The 27,026-nt window shown below is 37.3% G+C and overlaps 1 protein-coding gene across 4 annotated transcripts; it reads left to right on the top strand.

Annotated features, from left to right (window-relative positions):
• The first annotated feature begins 6,186 nt into the window (after window positions 1-6,186).
• Window positions 6,187-26,269, top strand: LOC120345950 (calcium and integrin-binding family member 4-like). 4 transcript variants are annotated; one of them, XM_078115539.1, is made up of 6 exons: window positions 6,187-6,291; window positions 14,745-14,844; window positions 22,151-22,304; window positions 23,528-23,640; window positions 24,557-24,645; window positions 25,668-26,269. In XM_078115539.1, exons 2-6 carry the CDS (start codon window positions 14,761-14,763, stop codon window positions 25,687-25,689), a joined length of 462 nt encoding a protein of 153 aa, XP_077971665.1. In that variant the 5' UTR covers window positions 6,187-6,291; window positions 14,745-14,760; the 3' UTR covers window positions 25,690-26,269. The 4 variants fall into 4 exon arrangements, with proteins under 4 accessions (XP_077971665.1, XP_077971666.1, XP_077971664.1 ...); XM_078115540.1 differs by lacking the exons at window positions 22,151-22,304; window positions 23,528-23,640; window positions 24,557-24,645; window positions 25,668-26,269 and adding exons at window positions 16,058-16,211; window positions 17,410-17,522; window positions 18,471-18,559; window positions 19,558-20,922; XM_078115538.1 differs by lacking the exon at window positions 6,187-6,291 and adding an exon at window positions 13,463-13,615.
• Window positions 26,270-27,026: the final 757 nt, after the last annotated feature.

The following is a 27,026-nucleotide window of genomic DNA, read 5'->3' as shown; positions in this document are numbered from 1 at the left end:
TCGCGTTTCTACATTTAAAGGAGGGGGAATAAAGGGATGCACATTTCCAAGACGTCGATAATATCTTCGTCGACCAATTTGCGACCACCGTGTTTTTGTCTGTTTGATTGCTGTGATGTGGTGCTTTGTTTATAATTTGACAAGTTTTGTTCGAAATAACCGTGTTCTTAAAATATATCACGGTCAGAAATGCAATTAGAAGCTTTTTTTTTCACGCATGGCTGCGTATGCCCTAGTCTCCACGCAGCAGAAACGATGTTCAAGGCCTGAAATGCGTGGTCGCACACTGGTCGTTCGGTCGCAAATACGTCTTCAGAGTGTCGTACTTTGTCGGTTTGTATAGCTTTAACTCGAGGTTTAACGTGTAGAATAAATGCCAATGCACCTACGGTGAAAAAATTAACGGGTTAGAAATATTGGTTTTTGTTTTATAGCGGTTTGGAAGAAATCGTCCGCAGACTGGCTACACCACCCTACTGCTGTACTGCAGTACCGGTATTCATCCCAGCGAAAAGGCAACTTAATTATACAGTTATATGGCGAGCCAGGGCCTCTCGTCCAGTTACCGTACCAGTTCATGTCGGGTACCGTACCTACAGACCTATGGAATGTGGGGTATGAGCCAGTTACGTACAGTATGGTACCGGAATTTTTTTCGTAAGCATAGAATGGAAACATGGTTTTGTGGCAATGTAAGATAATTTATTTTAAGCTGGGTTATCTGGTATTGATACAAAAAAGATGAAAAAGAGCATACGGGTACGGTATACACCAGCACCGCAGCACACATGAATCATGATGAATGACTGACCGACTACAGGACTACGGTACCGTAACTGAAGTCGAGACGGCAGATGGCGCGCGGTGTGGCTCAACGGGCTAAGCGTTAGGAATACGCTCGCCACCGCACCTCTAATTACTCTGCGTGGGTTCGCAGGTTCGAATCCCATGCAGGGATGGTTATGTGCGAGAGGATTGCTGGACTCCTCGCCGTCGTTGGGTGGTTCACGTAACCGCTGGTCGGTTACGGCTTCCTCCACCACCAAGTCCATGCTTCCGAAAACAAACAATACAGTAAAAACTAATCCCATACCCGACTTGGAATGGTAACCGGACGAGAGGCCGTGGTTCGCCATATGGATAAGCCGTCTTATCGGCTTTCCTCTCCCCCGGGATAAATATGTAAATCCTATCCTAAATCCTATTCAAGACTTCATAACTTCTGTATCTAACTTAGTCTATATCCCTGAAATATAAAGCCTAGTTGGGTTTACTCACCCTTAAAACAAATCCTGAACACTTCATGCTATAACTGCATGCCATTCCCAACTCATAAACAATTCAAAATAAACACTTAATCTGAGAAGCAAATCTGCGAATCCGACCTTGATTAAAAAATTCAAAAGTGCCGCCTCAACATCACAACAAAGCGAAAAAGGATAGTTGCCAGATAGTTATATGTCGCGCACGATTAATTACGCTGCGCTTGAAACATTGTACTGGTATAATTGAACAAAAATATATGCCTGTATATTATATATATAATATATCATATTTAATATTGAAAAAAATGTCAATAAATTAAACAGACATACAATAATTTCCTAATTGACGAATGGCGAAAAACTATCGAGTCCTCGTCCATCCGTTGATATTGTACCTGTTCAATATAATCACTAGTACCATAACAATCTCTATTAATTAAGTTGGATATTTCGCAAAATTTATATAGTCACCAATAATAACAGCAGTTTCGAAAATCTAAAATTCCTAATTTTCCTTATCACGTATTAGAACTAGGGATGGGCCGGGATTCGAATCCGGACTCGGATAATATAACGTAAGTTAAAAACTATTGATCGCTTATAAGAATGATGTTGCGCCAGTCGCCTTCAAACTATCTATCGTTTCCGGTATACACAATAAAATATGTGTTAGCGCAATATTTTTGAGTTTTTGATTCGCGTAAAAATGAAACATGCCCTGGATCAACCCAATGGGGAATCTCATCAATACTTCTTTTAATTTTAAATCGAGTTTATTACGGGCAATCCTTTCGCTAAAAAGGCAGTGGGAAGCATGGAGAGTTTTAGAACGTTTACATGAACTACTAAATTGCAAGCAGATGTACCACAATGTATTGACGACGAGTGTCATTTCTCTACTATATGCGCACGTGACATACTAAATTCCCGGCTAGAAATATCTGGAATTATGGGAAAACATTGTAGTCAAAAGCTTTTTATTTTTCTTATTAACATGTAAGAATATCTGAATAGCCGATCAGAATTGACGCAAGGTGGTGGGCTAGAAATCCAGTTCACAGCCAAGGCGCACATTAACCCACGTTTACGTTTGTATTATGGCCGCCAAAAAGAGGGAAATATATTTTTAAAATGATTCAACAGCTATCTGCGAAACCATTAAGCAAAAAATATGAGCTACGACGTATATTTGTGAGCGCACAATGCTGTAGCATGGTCAAAAACGTGTTTTCTGCTTTTCTGTTATGACATCACGGACTCGGCAGATTCGATTCGAGTCCTTGACCTATTACTCGGATTCGTCGAATCTCTGTAATGCCGGACTCGTCCCATCCCTAATTAGATTATTAAAACCTTGTATGCCAATGATCGATAACCAGTTTGGTTCCCCACGACTTTCCGTTCTCAGAAAAAATGTGAAATTTTTACGCAATTGGTGTATGATTGATTTTTTTTATTTACTGGTTGAAAAAATAAACTTGGCCCAACATGACTCGTCTCAGCGCCACCACCGTGTTTAGGGACTTGAGAAGCGGATGACGAACAAAGGTCCAATAATAGGATATACATTTATTTTTTCCAATACGTCGTGTTGAATAAAGTTAAAGATAGTGCGATGAATTAGGAAAGAGATGAATAAATAAGTCATAGCAATAAACAGTTAACAAGGAGAAAATAATATCTTACTTTACGTGTAAGCAAGCATGTGTCCCTCTATAGTCTATAACATTCATATTATCCACAAATATTTTGTCTGTACGTTTTAAACTTACTCAAAGTTTTTATTTGGCTCGTACATCCTTTAATTATAATTTTGTTGTTTCGTATTTGCAATTCTTTGGATACTCAATTACTAGTTGAACTCATGGTATTCAGATTCATCATGACATATCATGGCAACTGCCCCTGATAACCCTCAAAGTTCGTATTGTTGCCTCACAGCCACATAGCAAAAACATTTTTATTTAAAATTTATATACTGTAGGCCTACATATGCATATTTTTTGCTTTCTGGGCTTGGCAAATATAATAAACCCTCTCTCTCTCTCTCTCTCTCAAACTCACATAATAACACGATGTCGCTTATGCGTCATGTGACAGCATATTATAATTTGCTTTCCGCATCACAAAAAAACATTTATTATTTCATGTTGTTTTTGTAATATAATTGTCCGTATTAAGTTAACATAAGAAATTGAGTTTTTGGTCAGACTTCTGAGAAAAACTTCCGTTGTCATGATCATTTGTTCTCGAATTCTTTCTCCTTGCTGGAAAACTGAGCTTCTCTACTGGCGAACATAAAACGCACGCGTCTTGGGTTGGTTTAGTCGGCGACTTCGACCACCAAAACCAGAACTTGGCATCTGTACAAGATGCCGTGCCTTTTTCAGTTTTTTTTCTCTGAATATATGAAATTTGCTATATACTAATGTCGACTAATGTACCAAAAGTACAGATGAAAGAAAGATTAGAGAATATCTCTATTCACTAAGCATTTATTTTAGAAAATAACTGTCTAATTGAAATGCTGGATGATTCACTGCTTGCATTTTGAAAGTTAATTGTGATATTTCCTGTCAAATTTGCCGCACTAATGAACCTAACTAGTTTCATTTTCAGCGCAATTCTACAAACTTCGTTCGTTTTTTGGTCTAGTGACCATCAGCTCGCATAAAGTCGTAGCGCTCAATATTATATAAATGTAAAAAAAAATGATTTTATGAGGAACGTATGTAAACACTGGTTCAGTGCTCGCAGCATAAGGTTAAAGATTAGAAATACATAAGTTAATTACCGGCCGGTGATAGCTCTCTGACAGCCTCGCCAATACATGTAGAGCAGGGGTCGGCAAACTTTTGTCGCTCGCGGGCCAAAATTAAAGGTTGCAAGTCATTGGTGGGCCGCACATATTTTTAAATAGTTCAAAACCGAAGGATTGGCCGATGAATCACATTTTTCCCCACAGATTCCAATTGAATTTCAAGCAGTGCGCAAAGACTGAACATTTGAATATTTTCTGCGTCATTAAACAATTTGCACTCAGCATCAACTTTTTTACGTTCCTACTTGTCAGGTTATAATATAATTTAGTGTCTCAAAACAAATTCTGCCACGTAAAGAATATAACCGTCAATAGAGCTGTTTTGTTAATATATTTCAGAGTCGCGGGCCAGATTATATTGCTTCGCGGGCCGTAGTTTGCCGACCCCTGATGTAGAGTCTCATACTCGACATAGACTGGTAGCCGCCATATGATAAATACTCATTCTTAAGTGAAGTCGCAAGTAACCACCCAGTTGCAAATATCCTCCACATGGGGGAATCTAACTGTTCTGAGGTAGAATTTTTTGCTTTGTATTTGCTGTGCCATTGCTAGTATTGTTTAGTTTCTTAATATTACTATAAATATTATTTATACACGCAATATAAACTATTTGAACTGTAAAAAAGTGTTAGTGCGTCTTGCGCATAACACTAACTAAAGATCCATTAAAGATTAAACAAAAAAAAAAAAGTTTTTATGTATAGTGAGGTAGGGAGTTTCAAAATTGGCGATGGGGGGATATTAACAAAAAATGTTGGGAACCACAGAAATAGCGGTTGGCACGAGTATTCACGAGGTTCGAGTCTCACTGTTAGGGAAAGCCGACATAAATGTTTTTCTTGATACGTGGATGTGAGTCATAGAGGTTCATGAATAGTCTTTTGTGACAACACTGTGATCATAAAGAAATATTATTGGCGTCATAGAGCTGGTGTGATTTTAAATATTTCCTATAAAAACACTCGAAATCCCGAATCCCTTCACAAACTAATCAGTGTGGCGACTGTGGACGTGTATGATTTTGAAGTGTCTCAAATGTCTCTTCGTATTCCGGTGTTTATTTGAAGGTAGTCCGCCATAGAATTACACAGATAAGTTGCTCTCAATATCGTCATGGTGTAGGATTGAAAGTCTAAATGACGTGGCCTTTGTTAACACCCATTCTACACTCGAGTTGGACAAATGAGATTAGATTTAGGGAAAGGAAAGTCGATGTGACAACTTACTCCAACAGAAAATCACAGTATGTTACAAGTTCAAGATGGCTACGGGGAAAGCTGATAAATTAATTGCTTCAATGTATGACAAATTCGGGTTCGCACTTTATAATACCTGCATATATATAGGGCTGGGCATTTCGAAACGAATCGAATAGTAAATTATTCGAAACGGTTCAAAGCTAAATTTTGAATCGCCGCCATCTTGTTTTTTTTATTTCCGCCAATGGTGGAGGTGAATTCCCTAATTTTTTTTTCATGGAAGTCATATTTTTTCAACGCAATTCTAACATACGACTATTTTATGTAGTGAGTTATTGATAAAACGTGTTTGTTATTGGGTGTGAACGTTCAGTAATCTATTTGGGTGATGTATTCTATGTCTTCAGTAATTCATTTGTTAAGAGGACCAATCACTATGAAAATGTCGCTTACAATTATATATTTCCAAGTATTCGAGATTCGATTCGATTCGAAAAAATTATTCGATTCCATCCTGAAATCACAAGGTATTCGAAAATGCCCAGCCCTACATATATATAGCCAGTACACCTGAATCCGTTCCGATGAGATTGATCATAGTAAAACTCTAATCTCTCTAAACAGCACCAAAAAAAACATTTCTGTCCACACAAGAGATTATTCTAGCTTAAGGTACATTCTCGAGAACTTCACATTTCCGCGACAATCATTCCCGCATACTGCTTTCGCGAAACTGGCACCAGCCGTACGTAGACGATGAATACCTCTTGAGCAATTGTTTGCGAATAGTTCAAGTACATTCGAGATGTTTGAATAAAGGTTGCGTCATAAGTGTTTCTTATGAACCATTGTGACTCCACAGTATTGGTTATTGTTAACTCATTAAGTATTGGCATTATTCCGATAAAGTGCCGAAGACAAGAGTCTGAACGGGTTTCAGTTAGAAATTGTAGATATTTACGGTCAAGCCTTTCTTTCTCTGACGAGGACAAGCTAAATACCGGTTTGTATGTTTCTACCCTAAAACCAAGGGTATCGGCCAAATTTAGATAATTCCCACCATTTTATTCTAAACCAAATGTATCAATGACAGGGATATCAGATACCGTCGATTTCAAATATTGAGATATGGCGTCATCAGTGCATGATACGTCATGTCATAAACTAATGGTATTAAAAAACCGTAATATCGGTTGATATATTTGAGATATATTTGAAAATTGATTATATCCAAATTCAGGCTCAATATATATATTGAAATATATCGGATTTATATTATATCGACCAGGTAGCTTTCGTATTGTTGCTACATTTCCTGTCTCATTATGAGCATATTTGAAATTTTATTATGATTAACAATAGCGACTCCTTAATATTATTCGTAACAATGTACTAAGATTTCAGATTATTATTGTGTGGCAATGCCCATAGTCACGTAATAATTCATGATAATGAAAGCAGGAAATCAATAAATCTGGAGAAGACAAATTGTCCGCTACTATCTTCAGCAACATTAATATTAACGAGAGGCACAAAAATATAAAAACAGGCCCAGGGCCGTATGTCGAACATACCGCGGTGGCCTGTTGTAAAAGCGTTGTTTCGGCATCGCGGGTTAAAAATCTCGTGATCGAAATTGAAGATAGCAATTGATTTCCGATCACAGTCCAGCAGCCTGATCTAATTATCTTCTATAATTAGGTGCTTTGTTGACCGATTCATCAATTATTTACCAGCGATAGAAATAAAGCCTAATTAGTCCTAATAGAATAATTGTTGTGGGTCGCTGAATTTTTCATGCTGCTTTCGGCATTTCCGCTCCGAACAAGGCTCTAGACAAGCAGCATGTGATGCATAGACAACCTGAGTGGGGGTTTCGCTTGCACAACCTCGGAGATAATTTTGAATTCAAGCTCAACTCTTCCATGTTGTAGTTGAGCAAGGCTGTAGACAAGTGGCAGTTATAAGATAGTCAGCCTTGTATACTGCCTCACCCTGGATAGAAGTCAAGCAGAACGAAAATTATTTATGAGTTATTCAGTCTATCTCGGGGTAGGAAATAATGCAAACGAGTTTTAAAAAGTAGTGGGCTTATTGCGCTGTCTATCAGATTATACCCAAAATTGCTATGTAAGCTACAGATGATTTTTTTCAATTTCAAAGGGGGGGGGGGGGGGGGTACTAAATCGGGTGGGCAATGCCGAAACTGAAATTTTCCGATTGATTTTAAAACAGTAGGTTCTTATGTATCGTTGGGTTCTTGCACTTAGCTATGTTTGGAGTGAAGAAGCGAAAATGTCCCACACAAAATGTTTTTTTTATATTTTCATTTCACTTCGTCCCATTATGACGTATTTGTTCCAGGGTTATCCTGGGTCATACATTTATTTTTTGAGTTCATGACCTTGGATTTTAATTATTGATGATATAACTCGATTTTTTTCGGTGATTAATTTTCTAATTTGAGAACTGTTGATAGACAGAGATGATTTTACACAAATTTTGAAGTTAATTCTGATGAAAGAGTTTGACTTTGGGAGCTTCCTAAACTCCCTGCTTGAGGGTGACTTTTGATGCGTCTGAACTCCGTTACCGTGCCCAGCACCTCACTCAGGGTTTATTAAATTAAACGCCGAAACCGAAAGATTCCGACCTTTCCAAAGTGTAGTAGCACATTTCACAGCAGGGGCTGTTTATATACCGAGCCTTTTTTGTAGTAAAAGGATTGTATAGACCTCTCTTAAAAAAGCTATTACGAAAACGCGCTGATAAATAGGGAGAATTTGGAAGGGTTTTATGATATTTTCTTGTATTCCATGATTCGCTTGCAGCAGTTATGAGTATATTGACGGGGACGGGATTTTTTGATACGCATTGCCTACGTTATTAAAACGATAATAAATCATTTCTATAAGGTTTATGTACTGCATACAGTAATGGTGACTGTGTGCGAATCTGTGATTAAAAGCTCAAAGTACGATAATACGACGATGTGTGCTTCCGGTCAAAATGTCTTATTGAATTCTGATTACATTATGTAGATACAGCCAGTAAACCACGAGAAATAGGGGTTATATTTAAAGTATATGGTACATATGCAACCAGTACAGACACAAGAAATGGGTGTTATACTTAATGTATATAGTACATATACAGCCAGTACAGAAAAGATAAATGGAGCTTCCTATTGCAGCGTAATATTCATATGCAGACAGTCCTACACAAGAGATGGGTTGGTTACATTAATCCTGAAAATGTAGTTTATAAAATTGTCTATCAGCAAAGTGCAGTAGAGTTTTCAGGAGGCATTTTATCGTTCTCATTCTGAGCAAACCTCTGTTCAATCATCCATTGATACCTAATGATATATAATAGGATATACTGCATGGGTCACAACGTCACTAATATTGTGTTCCTGTGGGACCAATTACTTATCCTTCTTTTATGCTTTCGCTGACCGACCTAGATGTGTATGACGCAAAAATGACGCAGCAAAAGTGGAATCTGACGCTGGCCGACGAAACCGTTATAAAAATACGTTTGTGTTAGTGCGAATCAATTACTTTAACAATTCAATATCGCGAAGCAATAAAGTCCAGTTCAAATGTCATAAAACAAAATATTCTTCGAATTACTGTGACATCACATTGGAACACAAAAAAACAACAGATATATTGTTGACATATGTAGAACAAAGGTTACGCTTGCTGTTGAAAAATACAGCGTTGCAACTGGCTTAACAAAGTATTTGTGTATTTTATGATGGAATTTTCATATTTGTTCCGGAAAAAACGAATTGGACGTCTTGATCATATTGTCGAACTGCGGCGTTCGATTACCAGTCCATGTCGTACATGGGATTAGTTAGCAAGTTTCAGATGCATGGACTTGATGGTGGACGTACCCAAAGTGACTATAATATGACTATAATGTTATAGTCACTTTGGACGTACCCGATTCATGGCAGCGAGGAGTCCAACGATTCTTTCTCCCGCACATGAATAGCACCCACGGAACTTATTTTTAGCTTGCGTCCTTAATTTTGGCTTGCGTGCCCTCATTTTGCCTTACTTGGACTCCATGAAGGGAGCTTTGTGTTGTTTGTTTTGTCGCCAAAGCTTTATTGTGGCACCATAAAAGCAACACAATCTTATTTGGAACATAAAAAAGCAAGGCACAGATAGGCATGAGGCATTGTTAGGGTGGCGATCCTTAGGTTTTGTCGTGGTGGTGGTTATTTAGCTTAAATTTAAAAATGAGCAAATGTATGAACGTTTTTCGTGATGAGTACAGGAATGAATTCAAAGTAAAGCGAAGCTTGACGTGCTTCTCACACTGTGACGTCTGTAATTATGACATTAACCTGGAGCCCATAGGAAAGCCAGCTATTTCTGCTCACAATGCAGAAATTTTTCCAGTCGTCCTTATTTTGGGTTCCAGATCGATGGAATCCCTGTATATATTAGTTAATCTGCATAAACATATATGTCAGTAGGTAGTGGTCGACGGAATGCTTGAAACCATTTTCACTCTTCTATCGATAAATATGTTTTTACAAATGGACTGATTATCCATTTGTTCTTACAATAATTATGATGTCATGTTAATAATCATAAAGCAAGCATTATTGCAAAACAAAGAAGAAGAAGGACACGCGACAAACAGCAGATAAGACCTTATTTGAACAAATCATTGAAACAACATCACTGGCCAAACTTTTACCATAGATAATATGTAAGTTAATATATGGCTGAAACAAGATCTATGATGAAACTTAATTATAAATATTGAAAATACTAATCAGACAGAGCGAATTGGCATTATATCCCAGCGAAGCGAATTCCCTTTTTTTTTGAGAAAATACAGACATTTTACCTTATATTCTGTGTGGTATAACTTATATTGTTATTAGGTATTTTTGTGACACATATTTATAAACACATTACAAATTAGTCAAATTGCGGAAAAGTCAGAGTACAAGTTGTGTATATTACAAGATCCTTTGAAGATTGAATAAAGAGCTTAAATAGAGTTTCTATGCGTCACGAAGCAGTAATATATAAATCCCAAGTATTCAAACTAAGGAATATTTTGAAAAAAATTATATCGTCATATTGCATTCCCACGGCTCGTACTTACCGAATTACGGATTCTAACTCTCACACAAGTGTGGTCTCTACTTGATGCTTACATGAAGCACAGTCCCGTTTTATTATTTCATTTGACGCGGAAATTCTGCTTGTTTTTACGTATTTTTCAACAGCATGGTTGTGATTGTTCTCGTGAAGCGCAAACTAAACAGAAGGTGTTATATCAACATGGTGAACGCGGACTTACCGAGATTTTCGTTTTACTTTTGATTCATCGTTAAATGTGGATGAGGGAACAGAGTATTCTTAGGTTGTTTATGAAAGGATCGGCCTACGAGTATTTGCGTCATTTTCGCGAAAGTTTTGACCGCGAATTTTATTCCAAATGCCCAATCAAACTATTATTTAGCCCTGTAGAACCGAAAGAGAAAAGGTCACATTTTATGGTTTTGAAGTGGGTTGTATTTTACTAACAGTTTGGTTTTTACGGCCGAAACTTAAAATGTACATAAAAAACTACAAGAAATCAGAACTAAAACTGATACAGCTTTAGCCTTTAAACCTCAGGTCACAAAATGGCTTCAGGTCCGTAATGAGAAATGATATTACTTCGGTTTTGTCTAGTTAGCAATGATCATTAATATCAAGTCATCTTCGAGAGCTTCTCAAATCTGATGCGGTCGTTTTTCCCGCAAATAGACTTCAAAAGTATTGATGTATCATTAAAGAACGTAGATAATAAGACTCGACATGGGTATACGGTTCCAATCACCATCTGAAATTGGAACATTTTGAGTAGGAATATTTAGTTGATTGTTAAATGTCGACGTGGACCTCAATATTGCGGATGTATCATTATAAAATGTCGGTGAATTTTTTTCTTGACTGGTGTCGATACATTGAAAAGATAAGGATGGGTGTATGGTTCCAATCGCCATTTGAAATTCGAACCTTTTTTGAGTGCGAAGCTCTCGATCTAGTTGATGGTTGAATATGGCAAGTATTTTGAAGTTTGTTGGGATATATAGAAAGGATTGACATATTGATATATAGACCATAGGTTTGCAAAGAGCCTCAGGACTCCGTGAGAGAAACCTAGGGGCTCCGCGAGCTATTGTTTCCTTACTAAAATGCTAAATTGGCTATTTTTGTGACTTCCCAATTAGGAAATAACGGCATTATAAAAATTTGACAGCCGCAACTTAAATAGTTTTTAAATACCAAGCAGCAAATACATCCGAGTCATTAAATAAAATAATTTTAATTTCCCAGGAACATTGATGAGTAACAATGCGTTTCTATATTTATAAATTTATTGTCTCCGTGAAAGAACAGGCAACCTTTACGCGGGCTCCATAACACCAAAAGTTTGAGAATCTCTGACATAGACAGTGAGTTAGGAATCGATATAAATATATATCTCCCTTGATAGAAAACCAGCTGTATTTCCTCACCCCTGGCAGACATTTATTTTAAATTATCCTTTTTAATGTTTTGCGACATTTCTGAATATTTTATTCATAGCGTAACGACCAATGTGTTTATTATATATGTTTGGTTATGTTGCTTTGTGACCAGACAATCAAAACGTGCACAATTGAGCTGGTCGTATTGTTACGAAACACGTGATGAATATATACCATTGTTGAATTGTATCCTATTGTGCGGTAACACAAGGATCACGACAATCTTGAGTGAAAGCTTTTGTTCAACTTTACTATTATAAAAACCAGAAATTACATTCGAATTCAAAGGTAATTCCATGTTTAAATGTGAGAAATACATCGGAATATTAAAATAATCTAGTTATTTTTTGAATTGTAAGGACAGCAAGACTTTAAATACACTCTAATTTGCGTTCTGCTGTAGTTCAAACCTACTTGCTACATTTTACGATTTTACTAACATCAGTAATTGGAATCGAAGAATACATGCCACGCCAAGCATGGTGCATGGTACCATTAGGTCGAATATGCGTCAATCATGTCCGATATTGCGATACGAAAGTGTGGATCTCATTGAGGAGTCGATGTTTTCATTCCACGCCGAAAATAACAGCGAGGTAGCTTTAATTGAATTCACAAAGTTTGACCAGTTCTAGCTATTTTCGTGGTCGCTTGTAACTTTGCTTAGATGATAGTCTTTTTTACTTTCGAGTTAAAAATAAGGTGGCATTACATATTACTGAGTGCGCGTAATATACCACCATAATTCTAGATAATTTCAATATCTCTTGGTATTTTGGTGGTTGGCTGTAAATAATCTAAGGGATGAGTTTATTTTTGAGTGAGCGCGCGTAATGGCATTCCAGTGATCGTCCGTAACTTTGCTTGGAGATGAATCTGTTTTACTTCTGAGTAGGCCTGGGCATTTTCGAATATCTCTTGATTTCAGAATCGAATCGAATATATTTTTCGAATCGAATCTCGAATATTTGAAAAATATGTAATAGTATGTGATTTTTTATTGTGATGGGACAGACACATAAATCATCGAAAACACGTAATCTATCACTAGGACAGTTCGATGAGTAGAAACACGCAGCAAGAAACATGTTTCACCAATAGGAAGGTAAGAGTCATATGTCAGAATTGCATTTTTAAAATATAGCTTGATGAAAAATACGAGGAATTCACCTCGACCTGCAGGCGGATAACAGAAAACAAGATGGCGTCGATTCGAAATTTCCGGTTAAACCCTACGTTCTGAGTGCGGACAATAATGTTACGAATCTATATAATAAATTATGTCAGGTTTCGGTAGTTTTTGGTATTCCATTGGTTTCCTTTAATTTGGTCTTATCGCAGGAAAAAATATTATTACATAATAATTGAATAATAATTTTACAATGATTGGGATTGGGAATAATATTTAAATAAATTTTATTTCGATTTGAAATATATTCGGCGAGTAAAATTAATATTAGATAATAATGGGATTATTATTTTTGCAATTCTTTTATTTCCATTTCAATTTTATTGGCGTAAAGATATGATTACGTAATAATGCCATTTATTTTCCGCATTTGTTTTGTTTTGTTTCAAAATTTATTTGGCGCGAAATATATTATTATATAATAATGCGATTAATATTTCAAGCAGATATTAATTTTGATTTAAACTAGTTAGAAAAATAATATAGTTGCGTCATAATGGGTTTATCTTCAAGCGTTTTTACGCGGGAAGAATTGGAAGAATACGCGGATCTGACGTATTTTACGGAAGGAGAAATTATCGAGTGAGTACGGAACCGTGTGGTATGCTAATGTTTTGAAATTTGAAAAATCTTTCAGATTTATCAGAGGGTGAGGAAAGTCGATCGGACGGATTAATAATATAGCAAACCACGAGTCTGCTCACCGTCCATGTCAGTCGAGTATTTTTTTTTTATACTTGTTTTAGAATTTTCTGGGCATTGTCATGGTATTAGAATGTTCTGGAACGAGGATATGTTTTTTTATCCCGAGAGAGAGAGGAAAGCCGATAATACGGATATGATATATGGTGAATCACGCTAGGGCTGGGCATTTCGAATCGAATAGTAAATTATTCTCAGTAATCTATCTGAGTGATTTATTCTATGTCTTCGGTAAATCATTTGTTGTGAGGACCAATTACTATAATAAAATCGCTTACAATTATATATTTTCAAGTATTCGAGATTCGGTTCGATACGAAAAATATTATTCGATTCGATTCTGAAATCACAAGGTATTCGAAAATGCCCAGCCCTAATCACGACCCCTCGTTCGGTTGCCAGTCCATGATTTGGGTAAGGGATAATTAGTCATATTTTTCATTTTGTTTAGGAAATTTTCTGGACATTGTATTAGAATTGACATTAGAATGCTCTTTGGGAGGAGTAGGATAATTTTTCATTATGATTCCGAGTAAGAGGAAAGTCGATGAATCGGACCTACTGGTATTTCCGCGACCCTTGACCCTTGAAAAATTTTACTTATAACTCACTATTGCTAAATAATTTTCTAGAGCATTTATGCGAGTGGAAACTTATATATACTTGATTTTTGACTAATGCAACTAAAGCTACATCTACCCGAAACATAAAATGACCGTCGAGTTATTTGATTCATATCAGAATTGTAGAAACACAACTAGCAATTGACAAATTGCTAGCAAACAAAATATTCATGCTAATGCTATATTTTCAAATGTTACCGTCGCCGCTGATATCCTTCTGAAATGGAAATATTCGATTATTTCAGTACTTGAGATACACTCTCGCTCTGAACGAGGTTCTAAACAAGTAGGGTGTAGAAGAAACTACAGATACTGACACGAATAAGAGAAACAATATTCAGATTCATTTTCATTCGTTTTATTTGATTTTTTCATCCAATTTTCAGTTTGCACAAGAAATTCATGTCTTTGGTCGATGACGACTCGAAAGATAAGAAAGGTTCCCGAATCAATAAAGAACGAATGATGGAACTGACTGAGATTAAGGTTCGTAAGATAACGCTGTGATCTGAGAATTCTGCTGCAACATTTGTATTATTATAGCGTTTCCTCTAAACCAGTGGTTCACTTTTAGACCGCACCTCTTTTTAGAATTTGTCAAGAGTCGCGCTCCACCTAATAAATAACTAGCTAACAGTGAGCTGGAAATACCAGACAGTAAAATGGGAGTGTTTTTTATTCCAAAAAAACGTGGATGATAAATAAATGAAAATAATGAAATAAATGGAAGGTTTCGAAATGTAAATATCCAAAATAAGGCGGGCAAGATCAAATCTAACAAGTATTTTATTTTTAATTACCTTCACCCCCTCAAAAAATTCTCCTCGATGGGCGTTCCCCACCGTTTGAGAATCCCTCCGCTAGATCATAGGTTCCCAACCAGGAAGAAAATATTGCTATTCATTCTCTGTAGGTTTACTAATATTATTTAGTTTTATTGTAATACCTATTTATACATACATTGTGAACTATTCAAACTGTGTAAAAGCCTAAGTGTGGCTTACACGTAACGGATGCGTTACAGCAGGGGGCGGCAAACTACGGCCCGCGGGCCGAATCTGGCCCGCGGAGCAATATAATCCGGCCCGCGACGCTTCACTGAATTATAGTAACAAATCAGCAATTTTGGCGATCATATTCCTTACGTAACAAAAATTATTTTGAGACACGTGTAGAATAAATTATATTATAACCTAACAAGTATATAATTCACAATTACTTGTTATTTGAGCCTATAATTTGATTATAATTAGACAAATAGCAACAAAACGCAGAAAAGTTGATGATGGATGCTAATGGTTTAATGGCGCCGAAAATATTTAAATGGTCAGTCTTCGTGGGCTGCTTAAAATATAATTTCTGATCTGTGTGAAGAAAATGGGTTTCGGCGGCCATCTGTTCGGTTTTTAACTTTCTAAAAATGTGTGCGCCCACCAAATGACTTGCAACCTTTAACTTGGCCCGCGGGCGACCAAAGTTTGCCGACCCCTGTGTTAAAGATTCAACAAATAACGAGTTCTTATGGGTAGTGAAATAGGAATGGGGGAATCCGAAATAGGCAAATGAATGAAATATTGAAAAAGGTTGGAGACCCAGGTGCCGACATATTAAGATCAGCTGTTGAACACGAACATAAATCGATTTCCACAGTAGTTTGCAACTAAATATCAATAACGATCATCATTTTTTATTCTTTCAGTTCAATCCATTTGCTGACAGGTTGTGCGACGTTTTCTCTACCAGTGAGGAGGAGGACAGTTCCATGTCGTTTGATGATTTCCTAGACATGATGAATGCGTTGTCAGAAAATGCTTCGTTCAAGTTGAAGGCTCAGTACGCGTTCAGGGTATTTGGTGAGCGTTTGGTTATTTCAATGTATACCTATGTAACAAGGTATCCGGGTGGTGACCGTACATTTGAACCCGTATGTATATCCGCGGGTTCAATCTATATGCGGGTGCTAAAACCCATGAGTTAGGGTTAGTAAGGGTTAAAATATTCGTAAAACGAAAAATAAATCCATGGGTGCAATAGTATGTAGGTGCAATTGTCGTGGGTTCAAATATGATGGAACCATCTAGAGTGCAAGTTCCCTGGGAACACTATCTGATTGCTAACTCCATAGCAGATGTCACTCAAAATTACGTCATTTTATCCCCGGTGATGATTTATGACCTCTGCCCTGAGATAGTGAGAACTGTTCCTAAAGGATGAAGAAATGCTGGAAGTTTGGTTACCGTATACTCTACCACCAAAGAAAAGCATAGCACAGATGAAAGGAATTCCATTCAGGGTATTCTAACCAATAGTGTTAGTTCTCTTGGGCTGCGCATTTCAAACATTTTTTTCGTACCCAATTTGGAATAATTCTCATTCTACTGTTGTTCGCATGTGGAAAAACCAGTGTGCGTTGTTTACAATTTTTCGGATCAAAGAAATTGAAATCTTCCCCTGAATGGGATTTGTGTCTCCATTGAAAGGGTCGAAATGAAGGCGAGACAACTTAATTCTATTTTATCCCTTTTGTCCCTCAAAATTGTGAAAATCATAAGCAAAATTACGTGTATAGAAGCAATTAGAATTCCTTCGTATTTTTCTAAAGAGAGAGAGTGGACGATGCGATAGCTTAGACATCGTACGAACCATGGTCTGTTGTAAATTAACAGGGTAAGTCTGGAAAGGAAATTGCTAGCCAGTATGCATTCCAGATACATGGATTTGAGATGGTTGAATAAGTCCCAATTAACCAGGGGCGTCAGCAGTGGGTGAAAAATCGCTTTTTGCATAATTAATCCCCGGGATTTTGTTGTGGTATAAATAGGGATGATGCATCACGGACGTTAGACCACTGTTTGCGCATTTCATCGACTTTCTTCTCCAGAAAAAAATCATTATACTGTTAACCTAGGTTGTAGCTTACCTATTTCTTCGGCTTTCCTCTCCCCCAGAAAAAGAAAAAAACACACACATGATACTCGTAACCTAGGCTGTAGTTCACTCATTGCATCGACGAACTAAATACGAAACATATCCAAATCCCATTGTTTTCAGACATCAATGAGAACGGCTTCGTCGACCCCGAGGATATTGAAGAGATTGTGATGAGGCTGACGAAGGATGAAGGGCTCGGAGAAAAAGAATTGATGGACGAACTTATTGAATCGGTGAGAGTTTTTTACATTCGTACTTCGTAAAAATCGGGGTTTTCATAATTGACCATTTTAGGGTACTCCCGTAGTACATGTACCCGGTTAGGGTCTTTTATTGTGATTTTCCTTGAGGTTTCCGGTCGAAGTGAGAATATTTTATTTCTATTACGAGTTCAGGGACTGTATGTGTTGCCAAGTGAATATAGCCCTTGGTTTTAGTCCCTTCACACAACTAGATGTAAAGTAGGCAAACAAAATTAGTTACCTACATATTGGTGCACATACATCTGAACCGTTTATTTAGGATAATTTCAGTGTTAGGGTGGCGCTCGAGTTATTACTCCGACTCGAGTCACCTAAACAAAAGGACTCTGACTCGTGATTGCACTGGCATAATCGGAGCAGTTTCAGTATCTCTTGGCGGCGCTCCAGAAGTTTTGTGCCAATATGTCGCAAAACCTGAACAACACTAACCTGGTACACATACAATGTTCAGGTTGTGCGCCATCTTAGTACAAATACTTCGGGAGCACCCTCTTGGCATTCTAGTTATTGCCCATAACCTTCCACAACGATGAGTCTCATTTACTCTTGAGAAAGTGCGCGTAACTTTGCCTCGAACAAATTCTTATGTGCATTTTGAATCGAATATTCAAATCAAATAGTAAATAATTCGAATCGGTTCAGACCAAAAGTTCGAATAGCCGCCATCTTGTTTTTTTCTGTCTGTCTAGTAACGAGTTGAATATTTTAACTTTTTTTTATCGAAACTATATTTTTACAATATAAATCTGACATATATATGGCTTCACTTTTTAGTTAATTATTGATGGAACTTATATTTTTTATTATGCGTGACAACCCAACAAACTGAGTGATGGATTTAAAGTTCTCATTAAGGCAGAAACATACATAAAAAGATATAAAAGTAGAAACTAAACTTCGACGAATTCTCTATTTCAGATGATGGTAGAAGCCGATCTAGATAAAGACGGTCAGTTATCATTGGCCGAGTTAGAACATGTTTTGTCGAAATCAGCGGACTTTATGAAGTAAGTAAGAAGGTTTGATTGCCCCTCCATGCAAACTTGTGTTCAACGCAAAGTCTAATCGAGTATTTCTCAACCTATGCGTCGCGACTAGGACTGGGCATTTCGAATCGCATATTCGAATCAAATAGTGAATTATTCGAATAGGTTGGGACGAAAATTTCGAATCGCCGCCATCTTGCTTTTTTCTATCCGCCCAAGGTCGAGGTGAGTTAACCATTTTTTTTTTATATGCAATCCTGACATACAACTCTTTTCTTGCTAGTGAGTTACTGGTGAAACATGTTTCTTATTGTGTGTGAACACGGAGCGAACGTATGAGTGGCTGGTTTTATGTTTTTAGGAACTCGTGAGTTGAGAAGACCTATTACAATAAAAAGTGACATACAATTACATATTCCTATGTATTCGAGATTCGATTCGAAAAAAATAGTCGATTCTGAAATCTTCAGGTATTCGAAAATGCCCAGCCCTAGTCGAGACCCAAAACTGGGTCGCCTAAAAATCTTCTTGGGTCGCCAGTTTTTCCGACAAAAATTTTTTTTGTATGTTTTATATTTATTACTTATCGATTTTAATCGGTAAGTATGTTGATAGGTATTTGTCTGTCTGTCTGATGCACGCGATATCTCACGAAAGCGAGATTGAATCTGCTCCAGATTTTGCATGTGCATTCATCATATGTCGGACCAGAAGCCTATTGATTTAGGATGAATTATGTTGTATAATTAGCGAGTTAGTTATTAATTAGTGATGGGACACAAGGTGTCACTATGGAGTAAGAGCGCTGTTTTGGGGGATCCCCTAATTTTCGATCGATAAGTCTTCGGTCACTGACCGATATTTTCGTTTTATTATTAGTATTGCTTAATCGTAATTTTGTACGTGGGAAGTGTCACAGCATAAAAACTTGCCAGCATCTATTTTGCTTAAGTGAACCCACGCCACGATTTCAAAAACTTACCAACTTTGAATTAATTTCTGTTATTTTCCACCTACAGCTCATTCAAGATACGGGTCTAAGGGAATCCCGCTGTAAATGTGGAATCAATGAAGCGACAACAACCGTTGCCATGGAGATACCACCCGCCTCTGATTTAGCTGCCTCAATCACTAATAGCAATCTATGAACTGAGTCACGTGAAGTTATATATTCTCCCCGTCAAAGGCCCGCAATAAGCAGACACTGACACCTAGTGTACATTTTGGGGATGGGATCGCTTATTATGTTCCATTTCTCCAGTATTTAAAATATTTTTTATTCTTGAAATTTTATATAAAATTCGTTCTTTGCACTTCTCTAGTAAAATAATCGTACAGAATATTCTGAAGATTCTCATAAATAAAGACGGCATAGTTATGACGTCATCCGCTCATTTATATTTTGTTTTTATATACTTTTTTTGAATAATCAATGATACATTCGCCAGTAACCCTGGTTTCCCCCGCACAGGGGGTGCAAAAACGGTATTTATAAAATAAATACAACCTAAATAATAAAATTTAATTGAACATGCAAAGGTATGACACATCAATATAAAGAAAAAGTTCGGCTTATTCAACTGAAGAAATATGATAAATGATTGGTATACATTGGATCTTAATAAACATTGTTTTGATTTCAACGATTTGTTGACATAATTCAAATGTGGTAAAAAAGCCATTTTCCTGATGGCAAAACAGTCGATCTACTCGCCTTGTTATGACAGAATTGGACACGACTTAATCGGATCGGAGCGGAATAACTCATTTAAAAAAGAAAATTATCAGCAAAGTCATGCACTCACTCAGAAATAAATGAGAACCATCTCTAAACGAGGAAGAACGGACGATCACAGAAATCTTAATAGCTACGTACATTCACTCGGATGTTAAGGAGACTCATCTATGAGCGAGGTTATTGGTAGTCACTGAAATGCCGAGAGCTATTGCTCACTTTGAATTATGGCGGGAAGTTAAGGAGACTCTGAGTGGGGATATTGATGGGCTTCTGAAATGCCAGGAGGTATTTTGCTCGCAGTACATTCCGATTGGCGCGAGACTTGGAACAGATCAAAGCAGAATCGGCAAACGTGTCAATCCCCAATTAATAGTGAAGGACAACTTGGGATTGTATTGCATTTCTTGTTTTCCCACAAACGCGCTTATTACTCGTATATCTACAATTCTGTTTTTTTTCACGATTTTAGCTACTTTTTATTGCCCACTAGCGGTTTATGCTTAGAATTCTATGATTCCACGGCCAGTTGGGATTTCATCGCTGATAATGAGGAGTCGTATTCTGCTCTGAAGCGGGAATAAATGTTTTTTCAGACAAATATAATAAACGTTTGCTCTTATAACGAAATTTTTGTTGTAATTATTGGAATTTCTGTCGTACTCAAAGTCATTGTGGCGCAACCGGTGTCAGAAAAGTAGTTTCCGATGTTTCTGATTTTCATTCAGAAAACTTCATCAGAGCATGACATAGTGAAAACACTAGCGTATATATGAATAGTATAGAAAATTATCAAGGCGCAATATTTCACCTATAACACAATAGCATGATTCAATAGATCTGTGCAATTTGCAACACTGGACAGGGTGTCCATAAAACCATTTACAATTTCAATTTTGTTATGAAGTCAGTTCTCAATATATCTAAAACCAGGTTCGTCGTTTTTTAATCAGTAATTGTTCAAATATTTTTACTTCATTCAATACGCCTATGAGAGTCAAAACAATATATGGTATCGATAAATTCCTTTTGCAATTTTTAAAAATTTTAAGACTATATGCACACCCTATATAACTTCAGTAACAATATATCCGATGACAAGCATACAGCGCCTTCGGAGTTTTTTGTCTAAAATAGTGCAAAACCGTGACAAATCTCACACATTATAACAGATTCAAACAAAATACTAGGAGTGATATTCTTTCAACGACTTCCTTCGTCTTTAAGCCCTGAAAATATAAAAGTGATTTTCCCAGCTCTGGAGGAAAAGGATATTTTCATAGACATTCAGCAAAATGACTTACATGTATATTTCGTGCCCTAAATTTTGCTGTTATATTTTAATTCATTTCAACACTTTTATATAATTTTGACCGCCTTGCCTTGTCCACATATTTGAGCTCATCGCTCTCTTGGCTCGGCAGTATGGCGCATCATGCTAAGAATTAGGAATACGCTCGCCACCGCATCTCTGATTACCTTTCGTGGGATTGCAGGTTTGAGTCCCATGCGGGGATGATCATGTGCGAGAGGATTGCTGGACTCCTCGTCGCCGTAGGGTGGTTCACGTAACCGCTGGTCGGTTACGGCTTCCTCCACCATCAAGTCCATGCTTCCGAAAACAAATAAATATGTAAATCCCATCCTGCTATTGTATGTTTTTATATTCCTTATCTGTATGAACATATTATTTTAAGCGATACCAATGGTTTCCCACCCTCTCTGGTGGAGCGAATCCTCAATAAACAATTCAGAAGCTTGAGGAAACCATGTGCAACAGTTTAATTGTCTGGATTGTAATTATATATAAGCAAACCTAATTCCACAGTAGTTTGCAACTAAATATCAATAACGATCATCCTTTTTTATTCTTTCAGTTCAATCCATTTGCTGACAGGTTGTGCGACGTATTCTCGACCAGTGAGGAAGAGGACAGTTCCATGTCGTTTGATGATTTCCTAGACATGATGAATGCGTTGTCAGAAAATGCTTCGTTCAAATTGAAGGCTCAGTACGCGTTCAGGGTATTTGGTGAGAGTTTGGTGGTTATTTCAATGTATCCTATGTAACAAGGTATCTGGGGTGGTGACCGTACATTTGAACCCATATGTATATCCGCGGGTTCAATCTATATGCGGGTGATGAAACCCATGGGTTAGGGTTAGTATGGGTTAAAATATCCGTAAAACGAAAAATAAATCCATGGGTGCAAAAGTATGCTGGTGCAATTGTCGTGGGTTCAAATGTACGTGGGTTCAAATGTGATGGAACCATCTGGGGTGCAAGTTCCCTGGGAACACTATCTGATTGCTAACTCCATAGCAGATGTCACTCAAAATTACGTCATTTTATCCCCGGTGATGATTTATGACCTCTGCCCTGAGATAGTGAGAACTGTTCCTAAAGGATGAAGAAATGCTGGAAGTTTGGTTACCGTATACTCTACCACCAAAGAAAAGCACAGCACAGATGAAAGGAATTCCATTCAGGGTATTCTAACCAATAGTGTTAGTTCTCTTAGGCTGCGCCTTTCAAACATTTTTTTAGTACCCAATTTGTAATAATTCCCATTCTACTGTTGTTCGCATGTGGAAAAACCAGTGTGCGTTGTTTACAATTTTTCGGATCAAAGAAATTGAAATCTTCCCTTGAATGGGATTTGTGTCTTCATCGAAAGAGTCGAAATGAAGGCGACACAACTTAATTCTATTTTATCCCTTTTGTCCTTCAAAATTGTGAGAATCATAAGCAATATTACGTGTATAGAAGCAAATAGAATTCCTTCGTATTTGTCTAAAGAGAGAGAGTGGACGATGAGATAGCTTAGACATCGTACGAACCATAGTCTGTTGTAAATTAACAGGGTAAGTCTGGAAAGGAAATTGCTAGCCAGTATGCATTCCAGATGCATGGATTTGGGTTGGTAGAATAAGTCGCAATTAACCAGGAGCGTCAGCAGTGGGGAATTCAAAATCGCTTTTCGCATAATTAATCCCCAAGAGTTTGTGTGCTGATATAAATAGGGATGATGCATCATGGACGCGAGACCACTGTTCGCGCACTTCATCGACTTTCTTCTCCTCCAGAAAAAAAAACATTCTACAGCTAGCCTAGGTTGTAGCTTACCTATTTCTTCGGCTTCCCTCTCCCCCAGAAAAAAAAAACACACACATGATACTCGTAACCTAGGCTGTAGTTCACTTATTGCATCGACGAACTAAATACGAAACATATCCAAATCCCATTGTTTTCAGACATCAATGAGAACGGCTTTGTCGACCCCGAGGATATTGAAGAGATTGTGATGAGGCTGACGAAGGATGAAGGGCTCGGAGAAAAAGAACTGATGGACGAACTTATTGAATCGGTGAGAGTTTTTTACATTCGTGCTTCGTAGCACTCGGAGTTCATATAAGTGCCCATTTTAGGTTACTCCCGTAGTATATCATGTACCAGGTTAGGGTCTTTCATTACGATTTTCTTTAAGCTTCCCGGTCGGAGTGAGAATATTTTAGTCCTATTACGAGTCCGGGACTGTCTGTGTTAACCAATTGAATACCCCTGTCCCTAGGTTCTAGTCACTTTACAAAATTTGATGTAGAATATGCGAACAAAATTAGTTAATCCCATATTGATACATACACTTCTGGAGCGTCCATTTTAGGGTACTTTTAGTGTTAGGGTGGCGCTCGAGTTATTACTTCGACTCGAGTCACCTGAACGAAATGACTCGTGATTGCACTAGAATAACCGATGCAGTTTCAGTAGCTTTTGGCGGCGCTCCGGAAATATACGTCCCAAGATGTCGCACAACCTGAACAGCACTGACCTGGTACACATACTATGTTCAGGTTGTGCGCCATCTTGGTACAAATACCTCGGGAGCACCCTCATGGCATTCTAGTTATTGCCCATAACCTTCCACAACGATGAGTCTCATTTACTCTTGAGAAAGTGCGCGTAACTTTGCCTTGAACAAATTCTTATGTGCATTTTGAATCAAATATTTAAATCAAATAATAAATAATTCGAATCGGTTCAGACCGAAAGTTCGAATTGCCGCCATCTTGTTTTACTTTTTTTTATCGAAACTATATTTTTACAATATAAATCTGACATATGACTTCACTTTTTAGTGAGTTATTGATGGAACATATTATATTTTTTATTATGCGTGACAACCCAACAAACTGAGTGATGGATTTAAAGTTCTCATTAAGGTAGAAACATACATAAAAAGATATAAAAGTAGAAACTAAACTTCGACGAATTCTCTATTTCAGATGATGGTAGAAGCCGATCTAGATAAAGACGGTCAGTTATCATTGGCCGAGTTAGAACATGTTTTGTCGAAATCAGCGGACTTTATGAAGTAAGTAAGAAGGTTTGATTGCCCCTCAGTGAAAACTTGTGTTCAATGCAAAGTCTAATTGAGTATTTCTCAACCTATGTGTCGCGACTAGGACTGGGCATTTCAAATCGAATATTCGAATCAAATAGCGAATTATTCGAATCGATTGGGACGAAAATTTCGAATCGCCGCCATCTTGCTTTTTTTTTATATTCGCCCAAGGTCGAGGTGAATTAAACCATTTTTTTTTAATGAAGCCGTATTTTTAATATGCAATCCTGACATACAACTCTTTTCTTGCTAGTGAGTTACTGGTGAAACATGTTTCTTATTGTGTGTGAACACGGAGCGAACATATGAGTGGTTGATTTTATGTTTTTAGGAACTCGTGAGTTGAAAAGACTTATTACAATAAAAAGTGATATACAATTACATATTCCTAGGTATTCGAGATTCGATTCGAAAAAAATATTCGATTCTGAAATCTTCAGGTATTCGAAAATGCCCAGCCCTACCTAGTCGCGACCCAAAACTGGGTCGTCTAAAAATCTTCTTGGGTCGCCAGTTTTTCCGACAAAAATTTTTTTTGTATGTTTTATATTTATTACTTATCGATTTTAATCAGTAAGTATGTTGATAGGTATTTGTCTGTCTGTCTGATGCACGCGATATCTCACGAAAGCGAGATTGAATCTGCTCCAGATTTTGCATGTGCATTCATCATATGTCCGACCAGAAGCCTATTGATTTAGGATGAATTATGTTGTATAATTAGCGAGTTAGTTATTAATTAGTGATGGGAGACAATGTGTCACTATGGAGTAAGAGCGCTGTTTTGGGGATCCCCTAATTGTCGATCGACAAGTCTTCGGTCTCTGACCGATATTTTCGTTTTATTATTAGTATTGCTCAATCGTAATTTTGTACGTGGGAAGGGTCACAGCATAAAAACTTGCCAGCATCTATTTTGCTTAAGTGAACCCACGCCACGATTTCAAAAACTTACCAACTTTGAATTAATTTATGTTATTTTCCATCTACAGCTCATTCAAGATACGGGTCTAAGGGAATCCCGCTGTAAATGTGGAATCAATGAAGCGACAACAACCGTTGCCATGGAGATACCACCCACCTCTGATTTAGCTGCCTCAATCACAAATAGCAATCTATGAACTGAGTCACGTGAAGTTATATATTCTCTCCGTCAAAGGCCCGCAATAAGCAGACACTGACACCTAGTGTACATTTTGGGGATCGGGATCCCATATTATGTTCCATTTCTCCAGTATTTAAAATATTTTTTATTTTCGAAATTTTATATAAAATTCGTTCTTTGCACTTCTCTAGTAAAATAATCGTATAGCTATAGAATATTCTGAAGATTTTCATAAATAAAGACGGCATAGTTATGACGTCATCCGCTCATTTATATTTTGTTTTTATATACTTTTTTTGAATAATCAATGATACATTCGCCAGTAACCCTGGCTTCCCCCGAACAGGGGGTGCAAAAACGGTATTTATAAAATAAATACAACCTAAATAATAAAATTTAATTGAACATGCAAAGATATGACACGTCAATATAAAGAAAAAGTTCGGCTTATTCAACTGAAGAAATATAATAAATGATTGGTATACATTGGATCTTAATAAACATTGTTTTGATTTCAACGATTTGTTGACATACTTCAAACGTGGTAAAAAAGCCATTTTCCTGATGGCAAAACAGTCGATCCACTCGCTTTGTTATGACAGAATTGGACACGACTTAATCGGATCGGAATAACTCATTTAAAAAAGAAAATTATCAGCAAAGTCATGCACTCACTCAGAAATAAATGAGAACCATCTCTAAACGAGGAAGAACGGACGATCACAGAAATCTTAATAGATACGTACATTCACTCGGATGTTAAGGAGACTCATCTATGAGCGAGGATATTGGTGGCCACTGAAATGCCAAGAGCTATTGCTCACTTTGAATTATGGTGGGAAGTTAGGGAGACTCTGAGTGAGGATATTGATGGGCTTCTGAAATGCCAGGAGGTATTTTGCTCGCAGTACATTCCGATTGGCGCGAGACTTGAAACAGATCAAAGCAGAATCGGCAAACGTGTCAATCCCCAATTAATAGTGAAGGACAACTTGGGATTGTATTGCATTTTTTGTTTTCCCGCAAACGCGCTTATTACTCGTATATCTACAATTCTTTCCTTTTTTTTCACGATTTTAGCTACTTTTTGTTGCCCACTAGCGGTTTATGCTTAGAATTCTATGATTCCACGGCCAGTTGGGATTTCATCGCTGATAATGAGGAGTCGTATTCTGCTCTGGAGCGGGAATAAATGTTTTTTCAGACAAATATAATGAACGTTTGCTCTTATAACGAAATTTTTGTT

The sequence above is a fragment of the Styela clava genome, chromosome 8, assembly GCF_964204865.1.
Source record: "Styela clava chromosome 8, kaStyClav1.hap1.2, whole genome shotgun sequence".
NCBI classification, from domain to species: Eukaryota; Metazoa; Chordata; class Ascidiacea; order Stolidobranchia; family Styelidae; genus Styela; species Styela clava.
This window is presented reverse-complemented; position numbering and strand designations above follow the sequence as displayed.